Source organism: Castanea sativa, chromosome 4, assembly GCF_040712315.1.
Source record: "Castanea sativa cultivar Marrone di Chiusa Pesio chromosome 4, ASM4071231v1".
Lineage (NCBI taxonomy): Eukaryota > Viridiplantae > Streptophyta > Magnoliopsida > Fagales > Fagaceae > Castanea > Castanea sativa.
This window is the reverse complement of record NC_134016.1, coordinates 12,161,690-12,173,050: the sequence shown is the minus strand read 5'-3', so window position 1 is coordinate 12,173,050 and position 11,361 is coordinate 12,161,690. Positions and strand designations below refer to the sequence as shown.

Sequence of the window (11,361 nt, the reverse complement as noted above, 5' to 3'; positions counted from 1 at the left end):
AAGTCTAATTTTATGCCAAATGTTTTATCTAATTTTAAATTTATGTGTTAAGTGAATTATTAGGTGCAAAAATGAAAGAGTCTAAATTCAATTAGATTCTAATTGAATTTTAATTGAAGTTCAATTTTGTGTCATATGCCCCATCTAATTTTTTAATTTTTGTGACTAGTGAATTATTGGATGCAAAAATCGAAAAGTCTAAATCTAATTAGATTTTAAATCATGTCTAATTTTGTGCCATGTGTCTCATTTAATTTTTAATTTTTGTATCAAGTGAATTATTAGGTGCAAAAATCAAAGAGTCTAAATTCAATTAGATTCTAAATTGAATTTTAATTGAAGTTCAATTTTGTGCCATGTGCCTTATCTAATTTTTTAATCTTTATGGCAAATGAATCATTGGGTGCAAAAACTAAAGAGTTTAGATTCAATTAGATTCCAAATCACACACACACACACACACACACACACACACATATATATATATATATATATATAATTGTGATTGGTTTTAAATGTACCTGTGCATATGCACAGAGTTACATGCTAGTTTGAAATAAAGCCAAAACCGTTAAAAACATTCATTGCAAGGTTTACATGTTCCTCCTAATTGCTACAACATGGCAAATAAAGCCAAAAATCAATTATTCAATGGATAAGATTTACAATCACAAAGATAAATGCAACTTTGGAGTACAATATTCAATGGATAGGTTTATTTTACACAAAGTTGGAGCACAATATAGCCGCCATCATATCATATTAGGTTCGTTTCATAGTCTCACCCATACATGTCTGTTGTCCATATTCATGCCAAGGCCTATCTTGCTGTAATCATCATATAACTCTCTTTTTTTTCTTTTTCTTTTTTTGAGAGAGAAGATTGTCTACTTCTTTTATTAATCAATGGCTTGAAAAATCAGCGCATACAAAAGCGTTAATATCAGGTGGAACAGACTCCATCGAAGTAGAAAAAGGAAAAGATAACCTTGCTCTTTGGGCCAAAGCATGCACGACCGCATGGTTCAAGTTTACTTTTGATGAGGATTTAATATTATTTTCTTGTATTAAATACTATGAGTGCTAACTAGTTGAGTTAAATAAAAAACATAAACTTGTGAGTTAAATAATAAATAAAAATTTGATAGGCCTAATAAGCAAAAATGAACCATCCACCATGCCCAAAATATTGCAATTAGAATATCTCTAATAATAATAATAATAATAATAATAATAATAATAATAATAATAATAATAATAGTGGGATTAACTTCAAATTATGCTATTGAATAAATTTTCTTTTGATGAGGACTTTACTAGATTACATTGTATCCTCCATTTTACAAAATATCAAGAATTTTAGAGATTAAAAACTACTTTTTCTTTAAAATATTCACCATTTCAGATTTTTTTAATTAGATTAAAAAAATAAAAGATATAGATTAAATAATAAATAGATTCTAAAAAAACTTGGCGTGCCCACTAAGTGAAAAGGAAAAATTCCTAATGGCGAAATTTTTAGGTATTAATCTTCTTTTTCTTTTCTTTTTTTGAGAATCAGGTATTAATTCAATTAAAAGTTAAAAATGATATCCATGAAAAAAAAAAAATTACATTAACTTATGCTGTTTAATTGAATAAGAGGCCGTATATATATTTTTTTTTTTTTGAGAAAAGATACCTCTAAAAAATTAAATCAGATTAAAGGCCGTACTAATTTAAAGCCGATCAAGAACCAAGGTCACTTTGTTGTTATGGTTTACAAGGGCCTGTAAGTTCGAATCAGAGGCTTAACATCTAAACCATCTAGCATGAAAAGAACCAATATGATCCATTGATCCGAATAGATATCAAGGTGCCTGAACAGATGGGATGAAGACACAGCCCAATAGATATCAAGGTGCCTGAATATAAAATTATGATAAGCCTTTGTGGAAGGTCCGAGATCAAACTGTGGGAGGCTAGGGCTGTGAGGTAGGGGAAGAGTTCTCTAGCCTAAAGCAAAACAAAATAAAATGAGCTTGCTCAAATTAAAACTGTTCACATGTTCCATCTTAATTCCACTTCTCACATTACAGAGTTAGAATGTTATCCTTCTATAACTTCAGGGGACTGAATATATTTTGTGAACCAGACAACAACACCCTCCAATGGCTTTTAATTACAATGCAGAATCTAAAATCTAGATGACAATACTTTTTGAGTCGTCATTCATAGAGGCCCAAAAAAGAAAGAAAATTAGGCCTGGAATTGACTACCTACCGATGAGCCATTTAGTGTTTTACAGAAAGATGCAATAAACTCCCTAAAGCAAACTCCTGTATGATGTTAGGAGTTTACCCTTACCTGATGATCATCAAAGAGGTCATCTGGGAAGTTGGACCCAACCTGAAACTGTAAGCCACACAGACAGGGACATCCTTGCATTCATACAAGCATATACAAACACGCGAACTTGGTCCACAACACCTAAGTTGCCCCAGCTTGACATGCCAATTTGAGACCAAGCACAGATAGGCAGGATTAACTTAAGAGCTGAGAGTTTTAATTCAAACATTGGCCCGAGTTTGACTTGATATTATCTCTAACCTGATTCAGCTTAAACAAGTTGCATCTATAGGTACACCTTGCACAGGTTCTATGCACTTAAAAGTACACCCATCATTTAAATATTGGTACCATGCACAAAAGCACTCTCCTAAAGCAAAAGAGCTAATAGGGGATGTTATAACAACCAAAAATAGAGGGAACCAAACAGCGATTGGAATGTATAGTTCAAATTATTTGATTACTCCATTGTTGTCACTGCCCAACCAGTCACCATATCAAGCCTGAAACAAAAAATATCAACACCCTTACAAGTTCATAGTTTGAGCAAACATAAACATGTGTCACATCTCAATTATACTCCTACTTGGTCATGGTCAATTACCATGACCCTTCAGCATGTACTGTTGGATTCTGGAAAGCAGAGTAACCCCAGAAAGTCTTCAGTGAGTATGGCTGAGAAATGGTTACACCTTCTTCAGTGATTTTTGCTATCTGTGAAATCAAAATTTCAGGCATATTAATTGATTATTTATGGAAAACTAGAAAACCAGGCTTCCATCTAGAACTAAATTTTTAAATAAATAAATAAAAGGTAATTAAAGTACAGCAATTATAAGAAACAAACTGATCTGATTCATATTCAGGCCACCTCCACAAAGCACACTACGTTGGGTACATATATGCGCCTGCTTGTGCAGCAGCTTATAATCATGTCAAATTCAAATGGAATGGTAAAATATGGAAATATTTGAAAACATACAGCAAATAAAATGAAATATATTAGGGGCATTACAACTTTTACTACAAGAGGTTTATAAACTGACGTGTGATTCCTAGAAGTTTATTGTTTTTTCTTTTCCGTTCTTAACTTCTCAACAATTGTTAGAACTTGCACTCATGATATTGTTCCCTTTCAACAATTGTTAAAACTTGCACTCATGATATTGTTCCCTTTCAACAATTTTTAATTTGTGTCTTAGCAATGAAAAACTTTTTTGTAGAATAATGAGAAATTATAAAGCTAATAGGGACATGCCAACTTCAAGTCGCCAGCCTTGGATAATAATAAGACAATTAATTAATATAAACCATCTTTCATAAGTACAAGTTTGATTAGAAAAGGAAAAGGGAATGACACATAAAACAATGTGTACAAACCCTCTTCAAAGAATACAAATCACATATAAAGGGAGTAAAAAACATCAACAAAAGGCATGGAAGGGACACTGCCTAAGTCACACATCCAATCAAACAATGAAATAATAAAGCAAACAGGAATGCCTACTTCAAATGACCAGCCTTGGATGATAATAGGACAATGAAATTATTACTGACCATCTCGTTTTTTTATAAGTAAGAGTTTTATTAGAAAAGGAAGTGGGAAGATACATAAAATGATGTGTACAACTTCAAAGAATACAAATAAAAAATAGAGGGAGTAAAAAAAAATCAACAAAAGACAAGGAAAGGACACCGCCTAAGGCAAGCATCCAATCAAACAAAGTCTGCAAAATATGCTCTGAGTACATAAGGACACTCCTCCATCAAAGACCCACTTGTTCCTCTCAAGCCATAGATTCCACATGATGCATAAGGGCAAAGCTTGCTGCACCTTAGCTGCTCTATAGTGCTGATTCCACTGAAACTAACCTTGCCAAAATTGCAGCAGCTCAACTACAGATTTGGGCATCACCTGACTTAGCTCAAACAGAGCAAGGACACAAGATCAAATATCCAATGCCATACAGCAATGAAGAAGCAGGTGATCAATAAATTCCCCACTATGCTTGCACATACAACACCAATCAACTATCAATTTATACCTCTTACAAAGGTTGTCAACAATTGGGATTTTTCCAAGAGCTGCAGTCCACCCGAAGAACACCACCTTCCATGGACCTTGGCCCTTCAGATGCTCTTCCAAGGGTGCAAATTCCTGTACAATTCCTAAGGGCATCATAGTGCAATCAAACCTTAAATACTCCACTTCTTTACTGGCATCTACACTGCTCTATCAGGACCAGAAAAGGAAGGCAAGTTAAGACAAAGAATCTCAAATCCTGGAAAGGCTGGAGAAATTGAGGATTCCAATGTCGACCCTCATTATTGACCATTTATTTGAAAATCCAATTTGGACATTTTGAACCATATTGGGGTCACTTTGGAACATTCAGTAAACACCTCCCCTCACCCCACCCCCCCACCCCTGCACCTCTTTTTTCAGTTTGGCAGAATTCTCAGTAGCCAAAATTTCATTTTGCAAATATTTTTTATCTAACTTTGACAAGATTGCAAGGCTGTTTCAAGTTTATTTGGCAAAAGCACTATTTAAGTAGTGCTCGATAAATCATTCTTTAGAGGCTCATGAAAATTTTTCCCTTGACACAATTTGGGCACTGTTAAAATCGTAAAATCAAGATTGACATATCTTTTTGACATTGATAGATTTCATAGGAGGCTATATGATTGCCCACATGCATGACGGCACACATGTATATAGACAAACACAACAAGAAAAGGAGAGAAAGGTTATATTTTTTATTTATTTGTAAGTTACACAAGCACTCCATTGGGTTTTGAACCTATGACCTTTCCCTTCAGTCATTCTTATGGCAAAAGGAAGTACCATGTGAGAGCTCATTGGCAGAGAGGATATTTGAGATAGGATTTAAAAATCATCTAAAATTTCAGGAAAAAATAATCACAAAGATATCCAATTTTATGAATTAACAGATAGAAATGATAGGAAGAAAATAACAAAGTTGGAGTCAAAATTTCAAAGAATAATAAAGCTAAATGATTCAAAATTGTGTGGAATATATACAAATTTCACCCAAAAAAGTATACACAAAATGATCAAAAATTTGATGAGCATAAACCAAAAAGAGAGAGAAGAAGAAGAATAAGAAAGAAACAACAAAGCATGCAGAGAAGTTGTGGAAATCAGTGAAGCTACAACATTCGCTTTGATGACAGGTCAAACAACTAGAAAAAGATTAAGTATTTCACAGGCTATATCGTTGCTTAGCCCATTACTTATATACTAAGAGTTTTCATATGTAACAGAAACCATTAAGTGAACAAAAATGAGGAACCAAACCTGGAGCTTGTTGACAGCAGTAGTATCACGATATAGGAGTACACGCATGCATTTCTCCAGCAACTTAACACCATCCTCAAAGCTCAAGTTATCATGCCACTCATCACGAAGAATTGGCCTTGCAAGGTGATTCCCAAATCCAGTGGCCACATGGTTGTCCTCAAAATTTACGCCTATCATACTGACCTGGATAAGAATCACAAATTACAGATTGATTAATATCCTTAAATGCAAATTGGTTACAGTTCTGCAACAAATAAAAGGAACAGTTGAGGTTTACCATGCCAAGGTATTTCTGTCCATTTTTCACTCCACCAAGTATAAGCGAATTCCATAGTGGATTGAACTTGTTACGCCTATTATACATCACTCGGGTTAAATAGCTGTGCACCTCTTTAGGACCTAAAGAGTTCCCATCATCCCACATGTTGTCATATAGACTGCAAAAATAATCCCGATACCAACAATCACTTAGCAAGAAGTAGAAAACAATACAAGCAAACACAAATACCCAGAAAAGATAACAAGGAAGGGACAAAAATTATGATGTTCCAGCTTTTGCAACTTTCCAAGTACTTTTTTTCCTCTTAAAACAACCAGCTTACATTAGCTCATCAAGATAACGTAGAATCTCCTGAAAATCACTAATTTCTCCACTTGCACCAAGAAGAGAATGTTTTCCAACTGGCTTCAATCGCTCAACACTCTTGTATCGAAGGGTATATCCATAAGAACCTGCCAATTAATCCATACATGATAATGAAAAACCAAAAGAAAAGTATCTCTTTGTTATAAATGAGCATGAAAAAGTGCATATCCTAAAATGTTTCTAATGAGTCATGACATCCAAAATCAGAAGTTCTGGAACAAGTTAATAGCAATTCCAGGTCAGGTGAAATACAATATATCTCACAAATAAAGATGCACCTCGGGCAGTATAGAAAAACCAAAACAGGAAGAAAAGAGTTGACAGTAAATGATGGTAACCATGGGTGATAGAACACATCTAGGATCTAAGGCAGAAGAATTAATTGCCCTCAAATCAGCAAACACAATGTACAACCACCCTAACCCTGACTCCCAAATGAATTGCTGAAACTTTGGAGTGTGTGTTACATTGCCACTCCTTTGAAGTTATCTGTTGCACACTACGCATACCATAGATGATAGTATTTACAAAACTGGAAAGAAAGCACTAAATAATAATTAAAAAAATCCACCAATATGGAATGGTCAGCCACAAGGTAAAAAAAACCATGGTCGAACAGGGAAATCTAAGACTTAATAAATTCAAGTAACATAACTTCATTAAAAAAAGACCAAAAGGGGCATGTCTCCGAAGTACACCATGATTATACAAGAGGGACGCTTAAAAATTAGCAGAAAACTAATCTTCCAAGAGAAGCAATTAATGGAAATCTTTTTAAAACAAAGTCCCAGTGAAGGAAAGTGAGATATCAGCCACTAAGCAAATTGTAACCATCTTTGGCTAGCATTTATTCTTTGATTTGACATGTTTCATGCATTTTGCAAGTGCCATGGACTGAATGTGTCCAAGCATTTGAAATTAAAGTATATCATAGAGAAAAACACTAGTAGATTATGCATTAAACATGTCAAGAATAGAAGATAAATAGCAAATTTTCTTTTGTGAATATAAAACCAAAAACAAAACTATATTTTTGTTCTTTTTTTGTTTTTCATTTTCTTCAATTTCTCAGCAGCCAAAGGGGTGCAAGAAAAATATCAATCAAGTCAAAAATAGAAGAAAGAAAAATATGAAAATATGAAATTGCAATTAATTATGAACTGATTTAGCATCTAACCTCCCATGTCAGCAGCCATAAGAATTCCATCCTTGTATTTGATAGCAACTACAGATGTACCAGTGACATATGGGTTCCTACACAAACAAAATGGGGTCAAAAAAACAATTTCTTTTTACATAAAATTTATGTTGTTAAAGATAACAAGCCCAATCCTACTTGTAAAGCAAGTCTTGTAACCATGGTGAAATGTATGGTTAGTCTAGGGTCTAGCCTCCTATAAATATCCCACATTTAAGTCTTTTTTTTTTAATAGGTATAAATATCCCACATTTAGAGGTCGACCCTTAGTGCGATAGCAAGTGCCTTCCACCAAAAAGGAGGGACAAATCGCAATTTTTAGTCCGAGAATCAACGTCTCTAATAAAACGGGGGTAAGGTTGCTTACAGCGACCATTCCCAAACCCTGCAAAAGTGGGATTTTTGTGTATTTGGTATGACATTTTTTTTTTTTTGGGTCATAAATATCCCACATTTAGTATAGGGAAGATGTAGCCATCAAGGGCTTTTTCTTCCGCGTAGGTTGTTAGGCCGAAACCAATTAATCCTCACCATTCTCTCTCACTCCTTAATCCTTATTTTAGATTCTAAGACTAACAGTCCTAGCTTGTCACTACCCAGCAGCAATTCCAATATGAACTTTTTCATACAACAAAAAAAAGGCAAATGGGTCAACAATTCTACATACATATAAGAGAGAGGACATACAGAGTTCTTTCTGAGGCAGTCACAGAGCTGAGAAAGCTGTGCTCTGCTTGGCTTGAATCCATCAACTGCACAGACAAGAACACCTTACTCAAAGAAGTACCATATACATACATATGTTTAGAAATGTATGTTCCTATGGTTCAAATCTTATATCAAAATTGTTTCAAAACCAACAACAACATTGAGAAAGAATCAAACAAAGGCATCCCCAATTTAAAGCTTTTAACCCAAAAATATATATAATGATCAAAAAGGGGTTGAAGAATGTGAGATTGAACATACCATTTCCATAGCCTCGAATAAATCGGTGATCAGATTGTCTTTTCGTTTCCAACGTATTAGGGATTGGCGCGCTGATAACCCAACTGTTCTTTTTCTTTTGGGTTTAACCGTTTAAGCAATTGCCAACTTGTTGCCCAAGAACAAAAAAAATAATAATAATAATAATTAATTATATGAGCAAAATTAATAATTTTAAATTCGAGGAGGCTGGGACTTTTTCTTCTTCTTCTTCTTTTTTTCTTTTTTTTGGCTTAGATATTGGGATAAGTTTTTATTTTTCTATTTTTTAATTAATTTACAAATTATATTTTCTAACTTTGTCCAAAATTAAATTCAGTTATTTAGTATTTTTCAATTTCAAACCTTTAGTTTTATTTGTGAGAGATGCTACGTCCACAATATTTTTACAATATTTTCACAACATTTTCATCTAGGATTCATTGTAAAAATGTTGTGAAAATGTTGTGGACATCATTTCTCTTTATTTGTATTATTTATTTCTTGAAAGAGAGAGAGAGAGAGAGAATTAACTAATTCATCACTCCCCGTAAAAAAAATGGCAAATGGCAAATTACACCCCTAAAGTTTGAGAGTGATTGGATTTTATATCCTAAAATTTCAGAATTTAGATTTTACCTTCTGAAGTTTGGTGATATTTGAATTTTACATCCTAATGTTTTAGAATTTGGAGAAAAAGATTTTACCCTCTATAGGTTAGGAGTGTTTTGATTTTACTCCTTAAAGTTTTTAAGTAATTGGATTTTACGCCCCAAAGTTTCAGAATTTTGGGTGTGAAATCCAAACACCCCTAAACTTTAGGGGGTAAAATTCAAGTTTTAAAATATTAGGCTGTAAAATCAAGCACCCCAAATTTTGGGAGGTAAAATCTAAATTCTGAAACTCTAGAGTATAAAATCCAATCACTTCTAAATTTTAAGGGTGTAATTTGCAATTGACCCAAAAAAATTTTTTGAAAACACTCCCGTTAAAAATTAAAAACACACAGTTAGATGCCAAAAAGGACAAAAATTAGTATTTTTGAGTTTCTTATATTTAAAAAAATACAAAAAATTAATTTTAACAAATTCTGCAGGAACAATTTTTTAAAAGTAGAAATTTACTTTTATAGACATTATCAAAGGAAATTTACCTTTTAAATTTTGAAATTTACCTTTTATAGACTTGTAACTTTTATAGACTTTTGAAAGGAAAATTACCTTTTAAATTTACAACTCTTGCCAATCTCACAACACTTTGCTTTGTGACTCTGCAACCAAAAAATTTAATTAAATTGCAATAAGTGATTCATCACTCCCCCTCTTGCATCATCCTCTCTCAATCGATCGATATGGTCCTCGATACCAACGGGTTCCTCACCATTTTAGGCTACATCTCGTGTCCCTAACTCTCAAGCTTATATCCAGTACCCTCCTCCCTAAGTCTCATTATCTCACATAGGAGATCCTCACTTTTTCACTTAGGCAAGCGTTGCTAGCATTTGACTTCACTATGTGACTACTCTTCTGAAGTGCCAAAATTTAGGTTATGTCTCAATGTTTCTAACTCTCAAGCAAAACTATGACAGTTTTGGATAGTGAACAAAATCAATCTAATGGAATTGGATGCAACAAAAATTAACTACGGATCAAAGTTAGAGTATTAAAATAAACAAAACTAACACCTTGTTTGGATACAAGGGAAAAGGGAGAAAGAGAATAGATTAGGCAGGAAATGACCAAATTTTTCGTGTTTGATTACGATGGTGGAAGACATTGAAGAGAGAAAATGGAGGGATTGTATTTCTCCTAGGCCCAGAATTTTGTGTCAGCCCAAAATGGACAGAAAATGAGAGAAGGCTGAATTGGTGGTGGGCTTGTTTTGAATGAATTTACTGATATACTCTCTAGTTCTCTTAAAACAAATTTCAAACTGCAAACATTACTCACTCTCCCTGTATTATAAGAAAGTGAACTAGCAAAGTAGAACACACACAGCACACCTAAAGAAAGAAAGAGCGAGTTTAATCTCACCTTCATCAACCAGCTCTCTCTCTCTCTCTCTCTCTCTCTCTCTCTCTCTCAACTAGTCACTTCTCATTATGTAATTTTATCTGTTGTGACTGTGTATTTGAATTATTTGAAATCAATGAAGAGCTAAGGTGTTATCTTAATATTATTTACTTATAATTGCTATATGTTTGCTTGGGTTAAATAAGATTGAGTTTCTATTTTTCTTTTCTAAGGATTGCAATACCCAAACCAACAATTGATTGCATGAAAGAATGAAGAATTGAGATTTAGGGCGTGGATTGAGATTTTTTTTTTTTTCCTCTTTTTTTACTTAATTAGCTACATTTAATGATATGTAGTTGTAAATCTCAAAGCATTTCTAAAGCTTATTTTCCTATTTGATGTTAAGTTGTATATATTGCAATTATGAAGAAAGAATAATCCCCTCTTAGATCCTTGAAGCTAAGAAATTTAAAATAATAAAAAAGATTAAATTTTGCTGGAAAAAAATGAGGAAAAGAGAGAAGTGGCCTAATAAGAGAGTAGTAAATGCGAGAAAGAGAAAAACAAGAAAGATAAATTGGTCTTTGGTACTTAATAATTACTGCAAATGTAGTTTAGTTTAATTTCATAATTACTAATTAAGTTTTTTAAAAATATTTTGGAGTGTTTACTATTTGCTTTTGTAGTTATTAGTTTTTAATGTTATAACTACAAATGTAGTAGATCTGTAGATGTTACATGTATTTGTATATTCAGTTCTAGAATAGGTTAGGTGCGTATCTAATCTATCCTCAGATGGCATTAAGGGGGGATTTTTTTCATAAGCATTATTGGGATGTATCTAGTTATTGTAATGCTATTTAGATATAACAAGTATTATGTG

At 33.2% G+C, this 11,361-nt stretch overlaps 1 protein-coding gene across 2 annotated transcripts; it reads right to left on the bottom strand.

Moving 5' to 3' along the window:
* Window positions 1-2,759: 2,759 nt before the first annotated feature.
* LOC142630481 (proteasome subunit beta type-4-like) lies at window positions 2,760-8,616 on the bottom strand. Of its 2 annotated transcripts, XM_075804483.1 has the most exons (8): window positions 8,538-8,597; window positions 8,467-8,491; window positions 8,185-8,249; window positions 7,477-7,553; window positions 6,256-6,385; window positions 5,931-6,090; window positions 5,651-5,836; window positions 2,760-3,042 (listed from the first exon to the last, which is right to left on the bottom strand). In XM_075804483.1, the coding sequence occupies exons 2-8, from the start codon at window positions 8,473-8,475 to the stop codon at window positions 2,929-2,931; spliced, it is 741 nt and encodes a 246-aa protein (XP_075660598.1). In that variant the 5' UTR covers window positions 8,476-8,491; window positions 8,538-8,597; the 3' UTR covers window positions 2,760-2,928. The 2 variants fall into 2 exon arrangements, with proteins under 2 accessions (XP_075660598.1, XP_075660597.1); XM_075804482.1 differs by having other exon boundaries at window positions 8,467-8,616.
* Window positions 8,617-11,361: the final 2,745 nt, after the last annotated feature.

Bases quoted from the DNA above. Each gene is read 5' to 3' on its own strand.
- LOC142630481 (XM_075804482.1), bottom strand. The intron at 7,554-8,184 runs GTATGTCCTCTC...TTGTTTGTGTAG, and splicing joins ACTGCCTCAGAAAGAACTCT to GAACCCATATGTCACTGGTA. The intron at 3,043-5,650 runs GTTTGGTTCCTC...TTGATTTCACAG, and splicing joins CTGCTGTCAACAAGCTCCAG to ATAGCAAAAATCACTGAAGA.